This window comes from Trachinotus anak, unplaced genomic scaffold (genome assembly GCF_046630095.1).
Source record: "Trachinotus anak isolate AG129_WGS33_773 ecotype Australia unplaced genomic scaffold, CSIRO_AGI_Tana_v1 ptg000005l, whole genome shotgun sequence".
NCBI classification, from domain to species: Eukaryota; Metazoa; Chordata; class Actinopteri; order Carangiformes; family Carangidae; genus Trachinotus; species Trachinotus anak.
The window spans coordinates 24,904,544-24,929,864 of NW_027273856.1; the positions used below are offsets into that span (position 1 = coordinate 24,904,544).

The window sequence follows — 25,321 nt, forward strand, 5'->3', positions numbered from 1 at the left end:
AACTGGGCAAAGCAGGAAAATGCCCCACTTCTCTAGAGGCCCTAAAAGTGTTCAGTGTAAGCTGCTTTTTGGTAATTTGGTTACTTGGAAGTGTATTTGGGAATTTGCACATCTTTAGTACAACACAAACAAGGTCCTACATTATTACATAAACTTTTTTTTTTTTTTTTAAATCAAACTACAGCAAGCTGACAAACACAAAGCTGGGGCAGGTAATACTCCAGTACAGCAGCGGTGGTTGGTTTCTACATCTGAAGCTGCCATCTGTAATGTGCTGTGTGCACTGTAGCTGTCACGATCATTACTCAGACAATAACCTCTGATCAAATTTCACCAGACAGTTAAGAGTTAGTTCTGGGATAAGCATCTCCCATTTATTTACTACATTATTATTTACATCATAGGATTGATAGCGAACTTTACAAGAGAAAAATAACTCATTTGCAGCATTTAAGAAACACACAGTCCAGGCGATATTAGGCACAATCACAAAGAGGTATCAGGGGAGAAACAACCTAAAAACTAAGACACCTTCCAGATTTTTAACACACGCTCCATGAAAGATCAGGCATGAATGGGAGGAAGCTGCTACATCTGTAATCGATATGAATGTCGAAATGATGCTGAGGATAATTTAGCACAACCAGTGTTTGTTGGTTTCAGCTATATATTGGCAGGAGCACCAAGGGGCCTGTTTGTGTGTAAGACTTGACAAACATGCTTGTCTCTACAAAGATGAAAAGACAAGCACTTATGTTTAAAGCAGATATCGAGCAAGGCAAGTAAGTACATGTTTACAGATATGAATGCAGTTACCCTACCAATCATGTATCATGTATCATGTAAGAAAACACACACAAGCATAGCATGGACTAGGAACCATAAAAACTGGATCTACAGCAACATGCAATTCAATGTTGAGACAATGGCACCAGCTTTTTGTCTTCATATTGTCCTATGAGGTGAGTCTTAGTCATTACAAGCCATAGAGCCTAGGGCAGTGGAAAAGGCAGAAAGACAGAGTGGTTTGTCAAGTGTCTGTTGTTTACAAGGAGTCCAGATGACACTGCTAGAATTAGCAGCAAACAAGACAAACAAGACTTTTAGCTCCAGAACTCCAGTTGCAACCTGATAACAAATTCTAATAATTCGGAGCAACTAGAGGACCTTGGAAACGTTATAACAGTTTATTAAATGATATTAAGAGGACAATAAAAACAGGGATTCACAAACACATAATTTCAAGCTGTTAAGTGTTTTTGATAATCCTCCTTTCATTATCAAAATAAAATATTAAGTAATAAATTGTAATATAACATTTCCTGAGGCTCATTGTCCATGATTTAGTGCATTCTGTATTCAGGTTGTAGCTGGTGAAGCTCTGGGCTTGGTGGATGTTTCAGGGCTGGTAGTACTGGTGGATGAAGGACAAAACCTCATCTTTGGACAGCTTCTCAGGATCCATCCGGGTCTGAGAATCGTGAACTATGACCCCGTCCTCCCACGCCCAGAAGAGACGCTCAGAGTGGCAGACACTGAGGATGAAGACAAATTCATCATGGCTACCGAAAGACATTTATAGGTTGACTTGTTAACTATCCTCCCACCACTACACATGCAAAATAGTTTCTATAATGCCCACACCACAAAACTGACATTTTGATACAATAAGCAAATAAATAAAAATACTACTTAACTTCACTTAATTTAAATATTTTAAAACAGGGCAATACTTACTGGAAGGGAGCAGCAGAGTTTGGTGGCATTTCATAGGTGGAGTTTTTGGTGGTCTTATTATAGAAGAACTTCATCTTGGAGTTCTTGCTGTATGCCATCGTCCACGGCTCTAAAAGGCGAAGAGTGAGGAGAGGAAGAGATATTTTGCACACTTATTAACAGCATAAAAACCACAAGTCAATGACTTTACACAAGGTCACTCAAAGTACAATGTAAGTGCTGCTCTCAGACATACAAACCATTGACAGTCTTAATGATGTAGAGGCCTGTGGGAAGGAAGTGTCGGTCATCTCTGCCGGTGTAAGACAGACGAGGGACTCCTCCTGAACTCTTTGTTATCTTCATCTCTAGTCTGAATGAGGAAAACCAGAAAATTACAAGTAAAATGTTGTTTGTTCTTGACATTCTGGACAGAAGACAACAAATGTAACTATAACTTTGAAAACATGAGAAAAATCTCAACATTTTGAAGAATTATATGAACCTCAGCCCATGTTTCATAGTTGATGTACATTAATGACTAATGAGTGACCTGTGTTTTCTCACCTGACAAAGATTTTTTCCATTTCCTCTAGCCTGTACACCTCCTTCACTCTGTTTGGGAAAAGACCGTGTTTGATTTTAATGTCTCACTGGCTTGTTGACTACTTGTGGTTTATATAATGAGAAAATGCATAATTTGAATAAAGAGTGAATCCAACTGTAAAAAAAATCCCTGCACATAAATTACAAACCTGCATTCAAAATAAATGATTTAATTGATTTAAATTAATACCTGATAGGATTCATGTCTGGTCTACTTGGTTTGGCCACTGCCTTCACAAACTTCTCAGCCATCTGGATCCTTCATAAAGAATGGTCATTATTTAGTAAAGCATAAAAGACTGCAGCTACAACTCTGTTAGCATGCACACAAACAGTGTTTTGGTGAGTAGGACTCAGGTCAGAGATGGCGTCCTAAATGTTTGATACAGAATACAGGTGACACTGTCCTACCGTTGGTTGAAGTGCTGATCTCTTACATCAGTGCCGTTGAGTATTAGTGCATCCATTACGTGAACTGCATTGATTCTCCGCTGAGCTTTTCCCTACAGACCAAATATATACACATGTAAAACCAGATCTATAAGCAGCTGGTAAGATGCTCTAATTCTTTAAATCATGTTTTGGAGAAAAAAAAAACAATGATGATCACAGACTCTTTGATAATTAAGCCCTGCTGCAGTTGAAAATGGTCAAAAGCAATGTGTGACAAACAGCAAACTTCCTGATGATCACAACATCCTGTGAAAAAACTGGAGCTTGACATTTAAGAGATAAGAAAAATGGAGCCAGTAATAAAGAGTTTGATATACTGGCTCTCATAGCTTATCTCATTAGCCCTTAAACTCTCCAGTTTCTGACCTCGCCCTTCAGCTCTTGGACGATCTCCACGCTTAGAAGTGTGTCTCTTGGCAGCTCTAGCTTGAAATTCTCCAGTTTCCTCCAGCGCACAGGCATCTTCCCATCCCACGTGTATATCTGAGACTTCTACACAAGTTAAATGGAAATGGAGAGAACAGATAAGATCAAAACAGGTTCAAACACAGGTTATCGTGCACAGAAACAGAAAAGCCTCTAGCAGTCACCATTAATCCTTCACATAGAGAATAAAGACATTAGGAGTGAATGGATCTGCCTAAACTCTTTGTTGTAATCTTTTCCAGAAGAAATGAAAACAATTTTGCACGTTGAAAGCTCAACAAGCCCAGATGTTCCATTAGTGCTTGTAAAAATTTACTAATAGGAGCAGAACAGAATGACGCTATCACACATCAAATGAGAAAAATTATGAAAAATACATTCTATTCTAAGAGAGTAAAAAAATATAGATTTTACAAGTTGTGTGAAAAGCACTTCACTTCAATAAGACAAAACACAAGCTCAAGACCAACATGACATCATCTCTCATGACTCACCCCCAATGCTAGAAGAAAGATCTGCTCTCCACCTCCCACAATGCACCTGTGGTCCAGGATATGACGCATCTTATCAAGCGTGCTGGAGTTGAGAGGTGTGACCTTGCACTGGAACGACTCCACATCGGAACTCTGAGGTGCAACACAATTAGGAGAATTATGCATGGAGAGTAGACACAAAGATAAATTCAGCATTTTCAAGAAGCCCACTTATGACAATGTAATTACCAGAATTATCAGTGTTTGTAATTAACTGAACTTATTTGGGCAGCATACCCCTGCAAAAAGGAAAAAGTCATCAATGATGCATTTGTGTGGAGTTGTGTATGGTGTCATAAATGCAGCTTCCCTCTTGCACCCAAATACCCTCTTGCACCCCAAACTAAGGCAAACCACCACTCAGTTCTCAACCTCAGGGGAATATGGTGTAGGAGTGAATAAAGTGCAAAGACATTTAACAATTTCATTGTACTTAATTATTAACAAATGAAAAACACACAAAAATGACCTGCACACAAAAAATGTATCTGCATTGTATTTTTCCCTTTGGGTTTTCTTTAATCTCAGATTTATTAACTGACCTTGATCAGTTCATAGAATTTTGACCTTGGGTCTGATGAAGCAGGAGTGACCCTGGCCTTGTCTGGGATCTGGAAATAGAAAAAAAAGTATTTAGGGCTGGATTAACATAGAATAAAAACTGCATTATTAAACAAAAACTATTTTATTTGATTTAGATCTGTTATAGTCCAGCTTCATTGTAGTAGTAGAAATGTCACAGTTTCTCCACTCACCCCCCAGAGCTTCAGGCACTCCTTCCTGATGTTGGCTTGCCTCGACTCTGAAAGGGTGCTAGAGACACCAGCAGGAACAAAGTTAAACACCACATAAACACCATCCCACGCATACAGATAAGCTGGAGTAGAGATTAATGGGTAGATGAGCAGATGAGAAGAGATTAATAGGTACAAGAATGGTTACTCACGGGTCTATGACGAAAGCGTGGATTTTGGCCAAGGCCTTGATCTGGACTACACAGAGGCTGCAGTGAAAGAGAATTCAGTTTCTGTCAGTCACTCAGTTTGAAATGAAAACGGTGTACGTTAAATAAATAAATATCATGCATCTCTACCTCTCGTTGGAGTTGACCATAAAGTGATAGAAATCAGTGTCTTCCTTGATGATGTTCAGGGGAACCACTTCGACAACATCTCTGTCTGTGTTCCTCAGCTGGTTCAGTTTCAGGTTGACTTTGAACATGTATTCTCTGACGGCGTCTGAACCAGGCTTCAGACTGCGGCACACTATGTACCTTCGGATGGCAATGAGAGAGGGGAGATTTACAGATGCAAGAATTTTCTGTGCAAATTCTCTTTTCTAAGTTTCTTGTCTCAGTTGCTACCAAAAGGAACTGACTTGTGTTAGAGAACATGCAAATTATTTATGTTACAATACTTGTGGGTGTTGTAGTCTTTCAGGCAGTTTGTTTGGACATTGTGCAAAACAGCGTGGCACAGTGTGGCTTTATTGTAGTATCAATACTCAGTTAAAATATAATAATAATAACCAAATTGCCCTGCATAAATAACCAAATCCAGAGATCTTTTTTCACATAGTGTACATTCACACACAGACATAGCCCCACCTCTCAGAGTTGGCAGGCCTGCTGGTGACAGGTTTGAAGAGAGAGATCCTGTCAAAGCAGAGGTAGAGCAGGTAGACCAAACCCACACTGAAGGGAGTGAAGAGGTCAAAAGTCTTACAGACAAAGTGGCCGCCTGAAGGAGACAAAGAGTGGCAGTATGATTTAATCAGGACCCTGATAGACAGTACATGTGCACAAGAGTACATAACATGAATTTGACAAAGGTATATCAAGACTGGACACGATATTTAAATTCTTTTTAAGGAAATTTAGAAACATCTGGAGCTGTCCACTCTGCCAGAGAAATAGTGGACAGCTACGAAGACTGAATACATGACTCACTAATTCATGAACACACACCTGTCCTGAGTGTAGAGATGGCAGTGAGGAACTGACAGAGAAGAAGCTGTTTGCTCAGGATCTCCTGGATGTTTTCCTGGCCTTCCACAGAGAAACCCTACCAGAGACAGAGACAGTCATACAAACCAAACTGATTCAATCTCCAAACAGAAAGCTAAAAGCTGTTGTACCTTTAACTGTGAACTCATCCTGTTTGATATGTGAATTTTGATTTTCAGTAAAAGAATGAACATGTGGAATAGTCACCCCATCTGCCATGAGGAAGTGCAGCCCTCTCCTCTCTGTACTCTCCAGGACGAAGTTTCGAAAAGCAGTCATGTTTTCTGGCCGAGTGATGTCGCCATCTCCATCTACCCCTCCCTCACCTGGGACACACAGAGGTCAAGCTTTCACTAAATCATTCATCAGACATCCTCCTGGGTGTGATGTGCAGCTTTTGTTACCGTACCATAGTAAGGCTCAAACAGCTCACTCGGCGCTGCATAGAAATCTTCCAGTTTGAAGTCACAAGGTCCTTTCAGTGTCATGCCAAAGCCCTTTGCATGCCAGCGTCTCCTCCACAGTATGTACTCTGAAAAGCCTCCAGGCCCCGCACAGACATCACCAAAGTACAGAAGCTCACCCTCACGGTCCTTTGTCAGAGATTTCTACATAACGAGAGTAGGCAATGACATCAGCTGGTCTCACCATCTGTTTATATGAGCCAGTTCAGTACAACACATATCAGCAGTTACTTTGACCCACTCACCCCTTGTGAATCCTTCGGGTTTGTGAACATATGGTCGAAGCAGTGGTCCATGTTCGCCATTTTCATTGCTGCTCTAAATACAGAAAGCACATAAAACAACTTGTCATTGTATTTAAAGGATTGGCACTGCACAGCGTACTCATTAGAAATGTAATTAAAAGGAAACCGGCTCAAGCTTAATTATCTGGCAACTACTAGGAATATGAATTAAGTTTCCAAACAATAACTAAATAATACGCATTATAATAGTGTATTAATTTATTTGCACTATGACAGAATTTTAGTTCACAGATTTGATATCATACACAAATGACATGAAAATGTGTTTGAACACACACAGCCACATGTTTTGACTTTCACCATCATTCAAAAGCAGCTATTAACTGGTAAAAGACTGAACCCCTGCCTCTCTGTAACTCATTTTTTTAATACATGCAAAGGTAATTAACTTAAATAAAACTCCAAAATAGCAAATGATTTATACAATATTATCCACAATGTCAATTTGTCCAACTTGTAGTAACTTTCTCAAGACTGACCTGTTGAGGAAGATACCGCCTCTGATCGTTTCATAAGGGTTGGAGCGTGTCCGAGCTCTCCTCATCTCCTCGCCCTCCAGGTCATCAAATACTGACTGAACATCATACAGACACAGTGGTTACACAGCTCAGGAATATTCAAATAATGATGATGTGGGTCCATTAGGCATAGAATGTAATTCACCAAGCTTCACATACATAAAACACATTGTCAATATGTTTATGTATATAGTCACCATTAGACTATTGATCTAAATGCACAGGTGAACAGAGCACACATATAAGCTTTAAAGTCATTTTTAGTTATTTAATTAGAAATAAGTCTTACTGTCAACTTTAACTGCTGAAATCTCTTAATATAGTTTGTTATTCTGTATTGAAAATAAAAAAGGTTTTAAAATTAACCATAAGTGACCAGTAGGTGTTTTACATTATAACTCACCTTGCACCTTAGAAGAGTGTGCAGCAGAGCTTCAGTGCAAAAGTCTGTCTCATCGTCAATCTTAAGTTTTCTCTGTAAGCAGTTGAAAGCAAGACTTTAAACAACAAAATGTGTATGTATCAAGCAAAGGAGTATGCAGGAATAACTGTATGTAATTATCATGTATATGTCTAATTAAGTGCCAATGTCTTCATATTTACATCTCCCAGTGTCATCCAGTCCCTCAGCTCATCCGCATCTGGGGTCTCTGTGGTGCATTCTGGGAACCAGTCTACCTTCTCCACAGCACTGGGCTGGTCAGACAAACAGAGGAGAGACAAATAAAGATCATGTAAACAGGTACAACTGGCACTTGCTTGATTCCTGCAAGATATTTCAAACCAAATTCAACACACTTCTGCAAAAGATTGCATGTTTATTATTTGCAGCTGTGTACCTCTGGTTCATCCCGCCAGTCGACATTGAGCTCCCCCTGAAAGCCCTGCAGTGTGAGGCCGAGACCCCTTCTACCTCGCTGTGTAGAGGCCTCCACGATCTCCTTGCGTCCCTGGCCAAACTTCCCCAGACCCTCGCCCTCACGGAAGCCCATCTTGGCCTGAAGGTGTAAGAGGTAACAGACAAGCGAGTTAGGAAAAAAACTGGGGAAAACTTTGTATTAGTTAAGAATATTTGCAAAACCTGTCAAATACAATAACATAGACAATCCAAAATTCTGCAGCACACACACTGATACAGTTAATTGTGAGACATATTGTCTTAGTAAGGTTTTCAATATATTACCATGAGTTTTTGTGACACACTGTTGTACATAGAGAACTTGGAGGAGGTGTCTGTGAGGTCGTTTTTGTCTTGGGCATCAAAGGATGACATGGAGGGTTTGGAGAACCCTGGTCTGTGATCCTCCTGGTCACTGAGGGAGTCATTTTGGCTAGAGTCTGCACAGTAGAAAACCACACACACACACACACACACACACGCACGCACGCACGCATGCACGCACAGACAAACAGGTACAAACCATTCATTTATAAACAAGAGTAGACAGATAAACCAAAATAAACAAATCTCAACAAAAACAGACATTAATTTAACAAATTTAACAGCCTTGATCACAAGGATCATCATAATCATCAAATCGCTCTGTATTACATTCTTATACTTAACTTAGTTCTCAAATTAGATCAAATGACAACCTTAGTGTATCCTCTGGGATTTAACATTACTTGGAAAAGACCCTCAGCAGAGGACACTAAATTAGAAACTAAATTATTCTGTAAAAAGGGAGCAGAGTGGAATGAAAATGTCCAAAAGGAGTTCGGAATGTCGTCACCTCCTTGCTCTCCTCAGTGAATAGGATCTGCAAGTATCCCTTACATAGGGCAAAGGGTACTGATGAAGTTGGGACTGCCCAGTCTTTCCATAAGTCCTTCCAAACAAAATGTCCGGGTTGCGTCTTTCTTTGATTCCAGGATTATGGGGCTGCTCCACTCACTAACAAAAGGCTCAATCACTCCCATCTTCCCTCACCATTTCTTGTTCTTTCTTAAAGACAGGTAACAGGCACTCATGGTCTCTATACACCGGTTGCCGCAGAGGGGTTGGGTCCTTTAAGGAGATGTGATGGCATACCACCTCCATCCTTCCAGTTGTCTGCAGAAACAGGTTGAGAGGAAAGATCTAAAGGGAGTTCCCTCCTCCTCCCATCTGACAGGTGAGCTAAGTCTAGTTGCTTCTCCTCCATTTTAGTTCGTAGATACTGATTTACCATGTCCTCCTCTTCCTCGACAACTCAAACAAAGAGAGAATGGGGTGCTGATGCTTCTGGGACAGCCAAGGGGTGCCACTTCTTCAACATATTCATGTGAGATATTTGAAGTGGTTGTTTCCGCTCTGCCATGTAGATTTGGTAAGTCGCTTCACCCATCTTCTGCTTGACCAGGTAAGTGGAACTTTAGTGGATTCCCACGAGCCCTGGTTGTGGTTCTCATGAGCTGCTCCTGTATCCCGTATCCTCATCGTATAGTCTTTGGTGACTTAGACTCCTCCCACATCTCCCATAGCACATCAAGAGGGCCTCTGGCCTGATGGGCATATATCAGCTAAAATCGTGAAAATCCAGTTGAGCTCTGGGGAATGTCACAGTATGCAAAAAGCAAAACTGGAAGCTACTTGTCCCAGTCTCTTCCTGTGTCAGACACAAACTCCTTAAGCATACCAGACAGGGTTTTGTTAAAGCATTCAACTGGTCCATGAGTCTGAGGGTGGTAAGGGGTGGTTCTCACTCTTTTGACACCTAAGAGCTAATAGACCTGAGCAGGTCCGCTGCTCATGAAATTTGGACCCTGATCCATAAGGACCACTCTGGGAATACCAACCTGGCTGCAAAACTTAAGTATAGCATTGGCTACCAGTTTGGCTGTTACTTCTTGTAAGGTGTAAACTTCTAGATACCTTGTGGCATAGTCACCAATTATCAAAATGAACTTTTTGCCTGCCTGACTACTTTCTACAGTACCCACAACATCTACTCCAACCCACTCAAAGGGGGAAGGAACTGAATGCTTCCCTGCAGTGAGCTGACACTACGTTGATGTGTGACAGTAATTTTGAATCTGGCTATACCTCCCTGGCAGTTGAAAGTCTTCATGAAACCCAAATGACCAGCCCACAGGACAGTGTGACCTACCCTTAGCACCTCAGCCCTTGATAACCTCAGGAAGGACAAGCTGTTTACCATGATTTGGACTGAACTATCTCTGGTTTCTTCAAAACCTGTGGGGTTAGGGTTTCCTTTACCTTAGACCTGGTAACAACTCCACACAGTCTACTCCTGCTCTCCTGGATTAGATCAGACAGAACGGGAAAACTGGTCCCTAACAACACAGGATATGGCAAATCTAGAGCTACTCCCTTTTTCATGAGGTAAGGTTGGTTGTGTACTTCTACATAGACCTCCGCCACAGGCACCTCTGAACTATGGCCATGAACACTGGCACTGTCTCATCTATTTTCCACAGCTCCCTTTGTACACACATGGCCTGAACGAGAACATGAGTGCAACCTGTGTCTACTGATGGAGAAAGTGGTCTGCCATTTACCAGGATAGTAGCTGTCAATCACTCTGGGGAGGGTATTATTTCAGGTGGCACATAACACAGGTTTGTAGTTTTGAGCTTTTTTTAAACTGGACAAAAGAGACAAGTATGGCCTGGCTCACCACAATTGTGACATACTACCTTAGCTTTGTGACCTGATCAAACCTAAAGTAATAAGCAATAAGAACTTTATCAAACCACCTGTTCAACAAGCAACATAAAGAAAAGAGATAATTTTATCTATTTTGTCCACAAGCTTCTGGTACCTTTACACGATAACATTGCACTGGTTAAGCAGCAAGGCCCCTTAGAACTTTGGGAAGATAAGCAAACCACAGTTCAAATTCATTTACAGTAAGTCTTGTTTAACCATTGTTATTATGTGTTTATTATTTTCTATGGTGCACAGTGAGATCAGTCACACAAATGTGAAGGATTACTTAATTTGTAAGTGTTGTAGTAAGGAGAGCTTTGTAATATATTTTGTCCTTGTTGCTAAATACTCTCGTAAAGCCATGAAGTCGTCTGCCTGCTACATTAGAATTTAGACTGAATAAGAGTTTGAGCAAATGTTTAGGCCAGAATCTCTGCCTATTCTACGTTGACTGACGGTGCAAGTGTGTGATTTAGTTTTTCTGGAGGAAAACTAATCGTTTAGACTAATCAATAACATAGTTGATAGATTAATCAATAGAAAAATAGTCATTAGTGGCAGCCCTAATTGATTTCATATGTAAAGGTTTTCAAAAGCTGGCTTGACCCTGTGTATAGTTTCCTGAACCATCCCCTTTTCCAAGCCCCTCAGACTTACCCCCCTGTGGTCTGAGTTGTCCTGCATAGCGATAGGCCCCTGGTCCCTTGTGAGCGGTCACATAGGCGTCCACCAGTGTAGCGGCTTCTGCAGCGGTGGCTGGATCCCTCTCTTTGACCCAGGCCTTCACTTCTGGGAACAGCACCTTCAGATACTGCTCAAGAACCATCTTTTCCATTATCTCTTCTTTGGTGCAGGTGTCATACTGGACCCATTTGCAGAATGACTCTTTGAGGCAGGTATACAGTTCTTGAGGGGATTCCTCAGCTGGCATCTCATAAGAGCGGAATTGCTGATGGTAAGTTTCTCTGTTGATTTCATACTTTTTCAGTACAGCTGTCTTCAACAAGTCATAGTTCTTTGTACCTACGGGGTTCATTGCAACAAAAGCACTTTTGGCCTTCCCTGTCAACAGTGGAAGCAGACGAACAACCCACTCCTGACGTGGCCAGTTGTTCACCTCTGCCACCCTCTCAAAATTGGTAATAAAAGGTTCAATATCATCAGAGTCTTCAAGTCTTTGCAGCTTGGGTTCTCCTTTTGGCACTCCAGCCATTTGTGCTGTTGGCTGACCAGTCCTGACAGCCTCTAGTTCCAACTTGAGTTCTGTCATTTGATGACTCAGCTCATTGTACCTCTGCTCAATCCTTGCAACTTCCTTCTCCTGTCTTTTGTCTCTCTCCATCTGCAGGTGCATGAAAATCTCAAACGTCTCAGCCAAAGAGAAGACAATGGACTTGACAGATGCACCAGAGGAGTCAACTGACTGGATGCCATCCTCCACCACACCTCCAGTGGCGCCTTCCTCCTCACCAGCTTCTGGCTGCTGCTGTTGGGTCTTCATCTTGGGAGGCATCCTCTGGCTTATTTTAACTTCTGACACCACATGTAAGATTTGGCCCAGTGGTGGAAGGAGGAGGCATGGACTCAAAAATCTTCACCTGGTGCTTTCTTTTATTGTGGCCACCAGTCAGGTGTTAAGAGCAGTAATGCCAAATTGAGTTTGTAGCAAAAATGGACAAAAATACAAAAAAAAACTCTTGGAATTACTTCCTTGTAATCCCTGTCAAACTGACAGATTTGATCCTTAACTCATGCTATCTTAACATGCTAACACTAATGCTAATGGTAATGCTAATGCAACCTAAAACACTGGGAAATAGTGCAAGAACAATGTCAACCCAACACAACACAACACAAGTAACAATAATCCTAATAGCCAGCCAGATGGAATCAAAAATAGGACTGCATTACCACTTGGCTGTGTGAAAGATCAGTTTGCAACCTACTTCTTAGAAGGCATGGGACCCCATGACACAGGTCTTCTAGACATTGTTGAGAAGGGGCAAATTAATTTATCTACCTTTTCTAGATAATTCTGACTCTTCATCTGAGCTGCTATCATCACGGCGCCTCTTTGTCTCCAGCAGTTGTGCTGATGCTGCATCGGCTCTTCTCTTCATTATGGCTGAAATAGAGGATAGAGGACAACAAGAATAAGACACTATGTCTGATGGACGAGGTGCAATGGCATACAGAGGATACAAAAGAACAACAAGGACTGTGACAGAAATACCCAACCATATGTTAAGGTAATTTTTAAAAAAACAAAATAGAGCAGAGCAAATTCTACCTTCATGTATGCAAGTATGATAATGCATGTATGAAAGGCAGCCAAGAGCATTGTGACATATAGTGCTTAATGTTTTTAAACTACTTTCACTTAAGGCTCTTACTTTTTTATTAGCACTTGACCCTAACAAAATGAGTAATTTAAAAACAAAACTAATGGGAGAGAAAAACGAGGTTAGTTGTAGATCTAATAGCTGGCACACTACCTTAACTATTTTTAGGCACTAAGGCTCAATATGTAACCAAAGTGTATGAAGACGTGAAAATTAAGATCAGAGAGAACAGAACAGGTAAAAGTGATAATCATCCTCTTAACAGTGAGCACTACAGCAGTGGACACTGCCAGCAATAAATAATTGGTTTAAATTTGGCCAAGTAAAAAAAGGTGCTACTTTGCTTTGTTCTTTGATGTTTTGGGGTGTTGAAATAGAAATTTCAGGAATTTTAGAAATTGTCAGACAAGTGCCATGCAAAATATGTATGACTGGATGTTAGATTTTTATTTTCGGCCATGATATCAGGTGCAGGGTAAAGCAGCACAGCCATCAAAGATTGATCAACAAGTCGTCACATAATCGCATATATAAACACCTCACTTGGTCATCCCCAGCCCCAGCGCTTTTCATGTACTAGCATAAGATTCATGAGAGGCGTAAACTACGGCTTTTAATAAGCAGTGTCTTGTTCCTCCACGTTGCCACAAGTTGACGATTGAAAACGTCAAAGTATCACAACCTGACTAACTTGCTGCAAATATGAACGGTTACCTCTTGGTTTTGTTGTAGCTAGCAGCGGTCAGCTATCAAAGTTTGGGAAAGTCGGCCCATGCCACTCTCCAGAATATGTTTTAGTACTGAAACACAGGTAAGGTAAACAGGCTTGGCTGGTCAGAGTCACTGTGGGAGTTTTCTGAGTTTTCTGAGAAACGAAACTGCGCAGCTGTAACAGCTTTAGCTTTTAGCTTGCTATGTTAGCCAGCTAGTTTTTACCAGCTCAGAAGGACAACTTCACTCTTCTGTGGCGAGACAGCATCGACAGAGCGTTAACTCCACATATGTGTCGAAATTCCCCTCTTTGACTTTTATTAAAAGGAAACTTTGGTTATAAATACACAGTTTTTGAAGTTTACATTAGCCCGCGTTCTGTTTTTAGAGATTTCAGTGGTCCTTCTTCATCGCCGTCACGCAATAATGACGTATGTGACGTTACGACTGTCTAGACAAGTGCCTGTGTTTTTCCAGTTTACTTTGTTTTATTTATTTAGTAAACATTTTTTTTAAAGGCGTCCCTGCTTGGGGCACTTCCTGTTACGTTGGACCCTAACTACATTATAACTGTCTTGCTAATGCCTTTATTTTACTGATTAAATAAAGATTAAAAAAATGTTTGAAAGACAGCAGGATTTATCATTCATCTAGATAATTTGACTCTGTCTGAAAGTGACTTCGGAAAGACCAAAATAATAATTATGTTCTTAAATAGTAATAACACAGGATTTCCCTTCCAAAGGTCAAGTTGGGGCCCCTGCTTCTCCAGGTGAGTAATTTTAAATAGCATTGTCTTGTTACACAGAACATTTATCCTAAAATCTTTATGCCACATGTGTAATTTTCTGTTCTGACAGTCCCAGCAAATGTCTTTAAAACAATAGACAACTCTGCTAAAGAGAAAATAAACCTGCCGGTCATTCCAACTAAAATAAATCCTTGATAAGCACAACTCACGCCAATGTGAACATGGTAACTTGACATGTGTGACTGCGGATTGAAGTCATTGTTTTTTATGGGAAATTCGAGGGACTTTTGTTTTGGTGCCTAAGAATAACATAAATTGAGACTAATTTACATAAAACTTTAATTGCACTGTTTATTTTGAACGATTAAGTGATTAAATTTTCCTTAAAGCAGTCCTTCATGTCTGTTAGATTGGGCTAATCCGTTCTTGGCACATGAGTTAAGAGATCTTGAGCTGTGCGTCAAAACATCATTAGGCTTTTTCCAGTGGCACTTTACAATTATTTAGGAGGTCACTCTCCTGTGAGAAAGAAAGACACTAGGGAACAGTATAACCAGTGGCACCAGACTGTTTGCACACTGAGTGAAAGTCCTTTTTTCCAGTCGTTTAATTTATAATTTCCTTGGTGCATTTTCAGAATGTTAGCACTGAGAATGTTCTTCCTTTCGTGATGTATCTTGAAACCTGTCCCGACATTGTATGCCTTGATTGATGAGTCTGTGAAATCCTTCTTAGCAGAAGCAGTGTCAATTCCCTGTTTTCGTGTCACCACAGAGATAAACAGAGGAAGCAGCTGAACTCCGCTTCCTGGCAGTAATTGTTAGATGAATTTCAGAATATTGTACAAAAATATTGTAATCTGGATTACAAACCAGGCCTTAAATCAAATGGATACTGGAGATGGCTTCAAAGACACATCTTTATTTTGCCTTTTTAATTGTAACACTAATTGTGTCAATAAAGCACACAGTTATTCATTTGGGTTAACCCCCTTAGGAGGTAACTGAGTTATTTTGCTCTATTATTTTAAAATCATGTTGTACTGTATATATTTATTATAATATATCACAGTTTATTTTTGTACAGTTAGCTGTGTAATTAGCTTTTTAATTGAACGTCTTGTTGCTTCTTGCCCTTCTACAAAGGGCATTTTTGAAAAAGGGATGGATATATGAAAGTCATCTGGTTATACAAAAGATGAATAGATAAATAACAACAAAACATCAATGTCAGCTGAGTTGAGGTCTTTAAACTGTCCATAGATATGAATGTGACTGTGCATGTGTCTATATAGGCTGCAGACCTCCAGCCATGACCCTGAGGAGGAATAAGTTGAATTTAGAACAGATATGGACTGGTTAGAGATATTGTAAAAATTTCCCTCATATATGGAGACAGAATGTATGTTTTTGCTTCTGTTATGACAGTAGTCACCTGTCCCAGAACCCATTGTACTAGTGTTGCAATGCGATTTGCCTTTTAAGTGTACCTGACTGTTAAACTGCCACTCAGTCATCCCCACAGACGTCATTACAGCGTTGCTTTGTCATCCGTTGATTGGGTTTCTTCCCTACATAATTGATGGCCAATGGACTTGGAACATCTCTCACAGGTATATTAATCCACCACAACGCCACTGGCACTGCTAATCCTCCAATGACACAAATGCAACACACGAAGATGCACACAAACACAGTCCAACACCATGTGATCAGCTTACGCAATGAAGCCAAGGGTTTATATACTACCTACAAGGACTGGACTCCCTCAGGGGAGGTCTCACTGTGCAGGTATATGGGTTTATGTGAGTGAGGGAGTGAGGAGAGTGTCTTCGGACACAGGGGAGAGCTGCTACCGCTGCCACATTCAGCCTGGTGGGGAGGACTGATGCCAAAGAGACAACGAGCAAGGGAGCAAAGGGATTCGCAGTGATAAAGTTGCCTAGCAGAAAGTCTCAGGGTTGGTTGCAGAGGGGGTTTTTGTGGTCTCAGCTGTGAAGCACTGGAGAGAACAACGACAATGTTTTTTCGCATCCCTCGGCTGACCCCTGGATATATTAGATACCTACAGGTGCGTAAGATGCTTCAGCGTGATTTTCTTCTTTAGATAGATTAATGATTAGTCTTGGACGTCAAGGGACATCTGTAGTGGTGCAACAGTGGACTAAATTCCATTAGAGCCTCTAATAACAAACAACTGCTGAGATCTAGAGTTCAGGCCCTGCACATATCCCTGTGCACCAGAAAAAAGTTGTTGCATTATAACTAACAGAACATTAGTGTGTAGATTTTAAACTGAACAATCTCATGATTTCTCTTGATGCTGCTTTTGGTATGAATTCAAAAGATGAACAGATTGGACCATTTTATGCATACCTGCATACCTGAAGATAAGGTCAGCATGAATATAAATTGGATTTGTCTTGAATTATCACTTTGTAATGTATTGAAGTATCACTTTGCATCTTTGAAAGCTCATTTTAAGCCAACACAACTGACTTAACACTGGTACATGTACAATTGCCCATCTGTGTGTGTTTCACGGCGGGATTTAGAATGGAGGCTTATAGCAGCCTGTCTTTGAATGGATTTGAATGAGAGATGCCTTAGCTCCCCAGGGCCAGGTAAATGCCCTCTAATTGGATCTCCAGAGGAATAGCCTGCAATCCATGTTCCCAATCACCCTGGATGGGTATTTCAGAGACCTGCAGCTGAGTTAAGATACCTACAGTATGACTTGTGTTTATTTTGAACAACTGGGAAGTGTCAGACCTCATTATCTGTGCCTTGCTCATCAGAGTTCATGTTAGATAATTCTCACAGTGTGACAAAATAGGTCAGGATTATGCAAATGACTATTATAGCATATCTGTAAACAAACCTCAAAGTATAATACCATCTTTGCACTTTTATGACCAAGAAGATATCATTGTCCCTGTCCTGTGAGGACCATGCATCTCCAATATGTCTATAATACTTTTCATGAGCTAAGAAAAACTGTCCTATTTTCAGCTGTGTGACAATGTAGTTTTCAGACAAACTAATAGGGTTTTAAATGGTTTTATTTATCAATATAAAAAGCAGATTTTTTTTTTTTTTTTTACCATCCCACTTAGGTTAAGTGGATACGCACATGACAATGCTAACTGGGTCAAAGTAGGAGGATATTCTCAATCCATTAATTAACTCCTAACCTGAAAAATTTAGAATCATAATTTTGGACACCCACAGTTTTCTCTGGATAGTGAACATAATAGTGATGAGCTAAGAAAATAACTGAATTTATATCTGACTTTAGGACATGTCTTGGATTGGCTCAAAATTCTGAGAGGTCTCCAAACCTGCAGAGGACTGTATGAATTGATGGAATAAGTATTGAAACTTGATAAATATGGAGATTCTAGTGCGGCTCTTCCCTTGTGGTAAGACCATTGCTGGGGTGAGACAGGCCTGTGACCAGGGTCACCTTTTTAAGGACTACACTGCGGCCAGAGCCAGGAGGAATGTTACTGACCCCTTGCCTCGGTCATCATCGTCCCTGGTGATGATCGTGCCCAGTGGTGGTTATCGTGGCTTCGTGGGCAGTGATGGTGACCCCTGCTCTCTCTTTCAGACTCAGGCAGCCCAGACTGTGCTGCAAAGCCGGGAGGGCCCTGCAATGCCACGCATGGCCATCCTGATGGGTCTCATGGGGATCGGCATGTCTGGCTACAGCTCCCGCCAACTCACACTGCACTACAAGCCGTCAAGTCACCTGTTTAGATGAGATGGATTGAAGATGGGGGGCATACATATACATGCACACACACACACACACACACACACTACTTAGTAATTAGCGAGGTTCAGAGGTGCTGGTAGGTGCCCAGGCTAGTTCTATCCCTGTTTCTTTGTGCTAAGCTAAAGTAACTGGCTGCTGGCTGTGAGTGAGCTATTATTTCTCAAAATGTTGAACTATTCCTTTGATAACAACATGGAAAGACCAGCAAAATCAAAGGAAGCAGTACTACCAGGTTCAAAGTCTCTGGTTTGTTTTTCTCTGTGCATCCCTGTTAATAATCCCCTGTGTGTGGTTCAAGTGTAATGTCACCCTTGTTCTTGATTTATTTTGATTTTGTTGCTTGAGATGTCAAGATTATTGCCTTAAGGCCCTGCTACTGCAGGTAAGAGTAAAAAAATCTACCTCTCCATTGAAGTACAGTGAAGTTTTTCTTGAATGTGACTGGTATGTGGTGAAAGAGAAAGGCAGCTTTTGATGTTAATGCTGAACATGGTTGATGTTGCACTTGAATCACAGTCTGTCCCCATGTCCCGTGCCTTATCATGGGAGTGTTCAGTCTTAACTGGCCCTCAAAATTGATTCATGTTTTAAACAAGTGTTAAACTGAAATACTTTTCAAATACATCATTGGTCTTTAAAGACACTTTTCTAAATGCAGCTGAGCTGATCCTCAAGAAATCTCTTCCAAAATCCTCAGTCTTTTAATCATCATTACTTTCCCACTGGCATTCTGGCAATTTCATGATGTAACACAGCATTCCCAGGTCCCTCCTCTATTGGAGGACAGCCAGTGTTGGGACATCTTGATCTATTTGCTTTTTTTTTTTTTTTTTTTTTGATTTCTTTGGTAAGATTGCACAAAACAGAAACGGAGAGAGATTTGACATCAAAAGCAGCTTCAAATCAGAGACTCAAGGTGTTTATATTTCTGTCTGATTTCATCCTTGATTCTGGAATTGACAGTATGACTTTCTCTGTGGACATGACAAAATATCAGAGAAGCAAATAAGGAACTTCTCTCAATCTGTTTGGCTGCACTCAACTCCTGAAAATGCACAGAGAAAATACTCCAGAAACAGAAACGTAGTGAAATTGTGACTTTTGATGTGTGAACAATGCTCCTTTGCACCTATGTTGTGTACAAACCTTGTACATAATCGTGTACATATCACTTTGATGCTGAACGAGATTAGTAGAGCATGACATGGAGTGCTACCAGCTTGCGTTGTGAGCTGGACTGGGCGACATCTAGCTGGATTGACACACAGTACTGCTGTGTTGTTGTCAGGCAGAGGAACCAGGACAGCCACCCTGGATACCACCTGGACGAACATGTGAATCCACCCGGATCTCTCCCAGTTGCACACCGCTGTCAGATAAGATGAATGTAGATGAATGACCACTAAGGTCTCTTAACATAGGTAAACTTCTTTGCTGTATATCTGTTGTGCACAGTGATTTGTAATGTAAAAAATTAACTTTGACAGCACATGAATGTATCACCGACGAGGAATGAGTTAGCAGTTGAAACTCTAAGTGTGAAGACGATTGTGTCATAATCTCCTGGTTCAAGCAGAGACAGGTTATGGACAGCGTGTAAACAGGTCACAAGGCAGGTGCAGTGATACAGTGATCCCTCACAGAGCCTCTTATGATACTCTGGTCCTTTTTAGACCAGCTTATACTTACATATGAGAGGGGTCAATAACCCTGAAATGGAGACAGGTAAGAGCGTGACAGGGTGAGAAGTGAGGTTATTTATATCATTTGACCCTGTGACTGGGATTGTAATTGAACCAATGGATGGAATTATGATGTAGATAATGTAAGAGTGATTTTATCATATTTATTATTTACTGTTGCTGCGTAACCAGTTTTTCATGCTTAACTTGTTCAGCATGTTTTTTGACTTTTAGTCCTCCTTGTGGTACAAAGGCATAAAATGTCTCAAATACCAACACTCTTGTCTGAGTTTGTATTAAAATCTTCCTTGAAATCGTGTGTATTTGCTGTAATCATATGAATATGAATGTTTTGTGGTGTAATCGCAGATAAATTTGATTTATTTTCCACAGTAGATAATCCGCAATGTTCTATGTCACATGGGTTCTATAGAGAGTTAAATTCATGTGTGTTTGCATTATTCCTTAGATTTGCCTTAGTGACCTGAAGCATTATAAATGCGTAACAAAGCACCTTTGAACATGTATTATTTTTTTTATGATTGAACCACTCTGTATGCATAAATAAATCATTAAGATGTTGAAACAAATGGGCAGATTTGGTGTGTGTCTCCTGTTCTATAATACAGCTATGTGTCACATTGTGAAAAGAAGAAATACCTTCTTCATGCACTAGATGTCAGCCTAGATTGGAGCTATCTTCTCACACTTCCCCACTATCCGTTAGGGTGTTCAAATGGCCATACTTTACAGTGTGTGACCAGTGGTAATGACCCAGCAGAGCCATGCACAAGCAGTGCCATATGACCAACAAAACAAATATTTTAAGAGCAAGAGTATTTCTTTCTTTTCTTTTCTTTTTTTTTAAACTCCCTTCAGTGTTTCATTTTCACAATCACGATCATTACTTTAACAAAGGTTTGATTCACACTGCAGGGCAATGTTTTTGGCAACTTTAAGGGCCAAAGATATGCTCCGGAGTAGTTGTTGTCACATCCTGTTTCTTGGAAACATTTGTGCTTTTTAAACTATGTGTTACTTCTGAGATGTGTGGGTTGTCACTCTACATCTTAAAATCAGTATTGTTTCCCCAAGATAGGTTTTTTTTTCTCGCTGATTCCCGTCGATCAGCTCCGAGAAGTTGATCTGCTTGTCAGACAGTTGCCTCCAGTGTTGCTAGTTAACTGCAAACAACCCATGGTCAAGACTAAGACTCAGAGTTCTGACCCAGTTATAGAACTAAGCTGCTTTGGGAACCCAGTGGGAGCCAGTCAGGGTTACAGTTGTGCCACTCTGGATTTAATGGGAGGTTGAATGGGAATTGAGCTTTAAGGAGAGATGTAAAATGTGTGGAAATACACTGGGAGCTCCCAACACCTACAGCGATAAACACAGCTTTGACCACTAAGTTGGACACTTAGAACCATACCAAACATCACTGCGGTTGTCAGAAGCCTTTTGTGCAGGGAAACACACCTGTTCGTCTGGCCTTTTATCAGGTTCCCAGCCTCAGGCCAGAGACGAGTCAGGAGTTACAGGGACAGACATACTACATTACTTACTCTCTCCCACTCTCTCCAAATGCACACACACACACACACACACACACACAGGGGTCCATTGTGTGTCTGTTTCAGCGCCGTCTCCTCAGGAGGCTCTTGTTACCATCTCTTACAGCCAACAACAAAGAGTGAATGTCTTTGCTACCAAAGAGATGGATGAGAAGGAGCAAGGGACATATCCACAAGGTATTTTAGACATTTTCAAGCTTGATACTGCCTGAGTGTGTATGTTAATGTGTGCGTGCTCATGTGTGTCCATGCAGTGTATGTGTCCCTAGAGGAGTTGTCAGTGTTAAGTCTCCTAGGTTCTAATCTTACATCATCACACCTGTATCAAATCAGAGCAAATACCAAGAGTAGCCTGATATATGTATGTGTGATGCACAGCTGCACCTGTGTTAGGCTCTGTAACAGTTGCCTCAGGTGACTACATAAATGTCAGATAAAATGGTTAGAGTCAAGTCAAGACAACATATTGTTGAAGGTCAAAGGCACATTCATGTTTAACAATGTGGAATGAATCCATTTCAACTCCTCACGCTATGATCAGTAGACAGTTTCACATTGTGCACAGGAAAGTGACAAGAAGTTCATTACCCATAGCTGCAGAGGCCATATGGCTATAGACCAGCTGCAGGTCATGTGTTGCTAACATGGGGAAACAAGCTTTGTTCTCACATGTCAGTGAGCATTTCTTAATTGATGGAGAGTCCCAGGTTCAAGCCCCCATGCTGGCAAGTACAGTATCTTGTAAACACCTCAGTGAAAAGTCCTTGAGCAAGACGCTGAATCCCTAACAGCTTGAGCGTGGCTCTTCTGCTGCAGATCTTGACCTTTGACCCCTTGTAGAGGGGATGCAAGCAGACAGATATTCTCTCAGATGTCATACAATTTGTCCTGATGTCAAATCCGTTTTAAGAGCTGAAAGTTTTGTCATACACAACATATTTTTGATAGGGCATTGTTCTCATTTTTATTTGAAAATCCATCAGTCACAAAGAAGGCTTCACTTATACATTACTTATACATTTTATTTAAAGTTTTGCTGAACCACATTTCACCTCTAAAGTAGTCCCTGAGAGAGTGTTATTGTAAAGAAAGGATGGTTATTTTAAAAAAAAAAACTACTCCTGGTACTTTTTTTTTTTACTTTGTGTGCCATCAGTTGTAGTAGTTTTCAAAAATAGTAGGTAGATTTTTCATTATTTTGTATTTTCAATTTCATAAATCTATGGTTATCATTAAATTGTTTTCTTGGCTAGAGTTTTTGGAAAATGTATATATGATCTTGGAAAACATGCTTTAACCAGTGGGTGGGTTGTTTTTTCTGCATCTTTTATTTTGAAAAATATAGAGAGAAAAGAGGGAAAACTAGGCAAGGTGACATTTCTCTGACTCTAGTTCTGTCTCTTACTTACACACAGACATATAAACACACTTGCGCATACATTCTCTGTCATGAGAGCCTTGAGGATTTGTCTATTCGTTTGTGTGACGCAGCATATTCTTCCTCCCTTTAAATGGCTCCTCTTAAACAGCGGAAGAGCTTAGCCTTGTTTTAAATGTGTCCTCTAACTGGAGCTCATGAAAACACCTCTCGTGTGCAGGAGCTTGTGTCAGCCCAGTATCCTGTCATGCACATAAGCTGGAAAAAAAAACACAGATAGGCCTATTAGCAGATACATGCAAACAATGAGAGAAATTATATTTTAACCCATTCTATTAGGTATTGTATGAATGTCGTTTTCTGTGTGTTGTGTCCTGGGCTAATTTATTGGCTGACAGGGGAAATAGCAGCTGTGTGGATGCTTGATATTACCTGGCAGCTTGCTACCAAACACAAGGAGGTGTGTATGCCAAGACACATCCAATCTATTTTAGGTCTGCTGTGCAAAATTAATGAGGTGTGACTGAAAATTACCTTGTGAACAGATGCTTGTATTAGGCTTAACTAGTCAATTACATGATAAAATGTCCTCTTGCAAGTATGAAACTGAAGTTGAGCTCCTTGTAGTTACTGAATGTTTGTCTAGTGTACCGAGTTTTATACATAGTTGACTCATGGACCAATGGAAAAAAAAGTTAGATCTAGTTTGAAGCACAGCTACATGAGGAAAAGAGCACGCATTTTCCTCTAAAGCTTGTGCTAAAGTTGTGCTAATGACTCAGCACTTCACATTCACAGGTGTACAGCACTCAAACTACCCGGTCTACAGCTTGAAGACCCCCCAGGATGTTTTACTTGTCCACTACCTCAACCTTGGTTTTTATCTTTGACCTTCAACATTTAAAACAGAAGCAGGAGCAGAAGAAGATGAGTATTTTTTTTAATTCACCCAGAGCCATGAGTAAATAAAAGTTTAAGAATTTTTAAAACAAGGTTTTGAGCGGGAAGAACTGTTAAGGGGTAAAAGTGTTCATAATAATGATTCTCTAGATTGTAATTGCAGAGTTAGGTGCTGCAACATCTAATATTTCCCTAAATTGCTGTGTAAAAGTGTTTGAAGGTTTTGGGGCAGTCTATAATTGCAGTCAGGTGTCTCCTGTTGAAACGTGCTTTTTCCTACTAATGATTTTTCTATGATTTACTGGAAGATCTCCTCACTACTGCCTGATTGTATAGTTTGTTGATGTTAAACTTAAAACCAACTTTGGAACAGAACTTATGTTCACAGAGCAAATATACCATCCCTATAACACTTTTAAGTCACTCTTCAGATACCAGCTGTTCATTAACACCACACTCAGTGGTGAGTCTCTAAGGAAGATCTTTGAGAGTTGGCCTGTGAACATAATTAAAGCTTTAATCTCTGTTCTTGGCTAACAAGTTTTGATGTGGTCCCGTGGGTTTGTGCAGGAGAACCCTGTGACCTGTGAATCTCATCAGATAGTTGTTGAGTCATGGTTAATCTCAGCTGGCTCCCTCCGTGACCACAACCGGCCTAAAAAAAAAAAAAAAAAAGAAGAGATCTCTGTTATGGGCAGGAACATGTTAAAAAAGAGTGACCTGATCAGAACTCATTTGTAGCTGAATTTTAAAGATGAATGATTGTTGTCTTCAGTTTTGATTTGTTGCCGAATAGGAAACTATTAGTTACTATTAAACTTTTTAGTGGCTACCATGTGGTCCTGGGCATGTGGTGAACAATGGGTTTTTTATGCTTTTTTGCGGAAAACAGCTGTAGCTGATACCGTGAGAGATGCGAGTGAACCAAAGTAGAACAGTCACATGCAGTGAAACCAAAACAATGAGCTGAAAGTCATTAAAACGCCCCACAGAGTTGGAGGAAAATGCTGTCAATAATTCCACGTGGGTTTGCAAGTGACCCCTTTCAAATAAAACTCTTTGTTTGACGTTTTTAATAGAAATTATTTATCATAGCTGCTTTCAAAAAATAACAAGACTTGTGAGCGACAGCTCGGATCTTGACCGTTTTTTTCTGCCAAATAACACATTGGTGAACTTCTGTAAACTCTTCAGGCCTTGATCAGCAGTTTTAGCTGCACAGTACATCTGTGTCCGTGTGAGACATTTGAAGCAGGTTGGATAATCCCAGCTGTGTCTCACCATGACTGTTTGACCCTATCAGACCTCACCTGCTGCCTCCATGGTCAGAACAGCTGACGTAAGAGTGACTTATATGCTCCTTAACAACACACATACAGTACATGCTGACACACATACAGTATGGCATGCGCGCTGTAATTGCTATGCGGGGCAAATGGTAGAATTGAACTGTGAGTCCCCATCTACCCTTTAGTTAGTTGTCAGTTAGTAGTTTGTGGTGTTAGGTTGAGTAGTAGGATCATGTCAT

The 25,321-nt window shown here is 40.5% G+C and overlaps 1 protein-coding gene and 1 long non-coding RNA gene across 4 annotated transcripts; one reads left to right on the forward strand and one right to left on the reverse strand.

Moving 5' to 3' along the window:
- Window positions 1-348: 348 nt before the first annotated feature.
- Window positions 349-14,151, reverse strand: cmtr1 (cap methyltransferase 1). Of its 3 annotated transcripts, XM_071479254.1 has the most exons (25): window positions 13,957-14,098; window positions 13,735-13,820; window positions 12,699-12,803; window positions 8,210-8,364; window positions 7,866-8,024; window positions 7,630-7,722; window positions 7,430-7,501; window positions 6,988-7,082; window positions 6,449-6,521; window positions 6,149-6,347; window positions 5,947-6,065; window positions 5,701-5,797; window positions 5,341-5,473; window positions 4,828-5,007; window positions 4,681-4,737; window positions 4,490-4,547; window positions 4,277-4,345; window positions 3,696-3,827; window positions 3,142-3,267; window positions 2,734-2,825; window positions 2,513-2,581; window positions 2,284-2,331; window positions 1,977-2,089; window positions 1,738-1,846; window positions 1,168-1,535 (listed from the first exon to the last, which is right to left on the reverse strand). In XM_071479254.1, the coding sequence occupies exons 3-25, from the start codon at window positions 12,796-12,798 to the stop codon at window positions 1,400-1,402; spliced, it is 2,484 nt and encodes an 827-aa protein (XP_071335355.1). In that variant the 5' UTR covers window positions 12,799-12,803; window positions 13,735-13,820; window positions 13,957-14,098; the 3' UTR covers window positions 1,168-1,399. The 3 variants fall into 3 exon arrangements, with proteins under 3 accessions (XP_071335356.1, XP_071335355.1, XP_071335354.1); XM_071479255.1 differs by lacking the exon at window positions 13,735-13,820 and having other exon boundaries at window positions 349-1,535; window positions 13,957-14,151; XM_071479253.1 differs by lacking the exons at window positions 12,699-12,803; window positions 13,735-13,820; window positions 13,957-14,098 and adding an exon at window positions 11,336-12,310.
- Window positions 14,152-16,251: 2,100 nt separating this feature from the next.
- LOC139622114 (uncharacterized) lies at window positions 16,252-20,534 on the forward strand. Its single transcript, XR_011691150.1, has 2 exons — window positions 16,252-16,552; window positions 18,095-20,534. It is a non-coding gene; the product is annotated as an uncharacterized lncRNA (long non-coding RNA).
- Window positions 20,535-25,321: the final 4,787 nt, after the last annotated feature.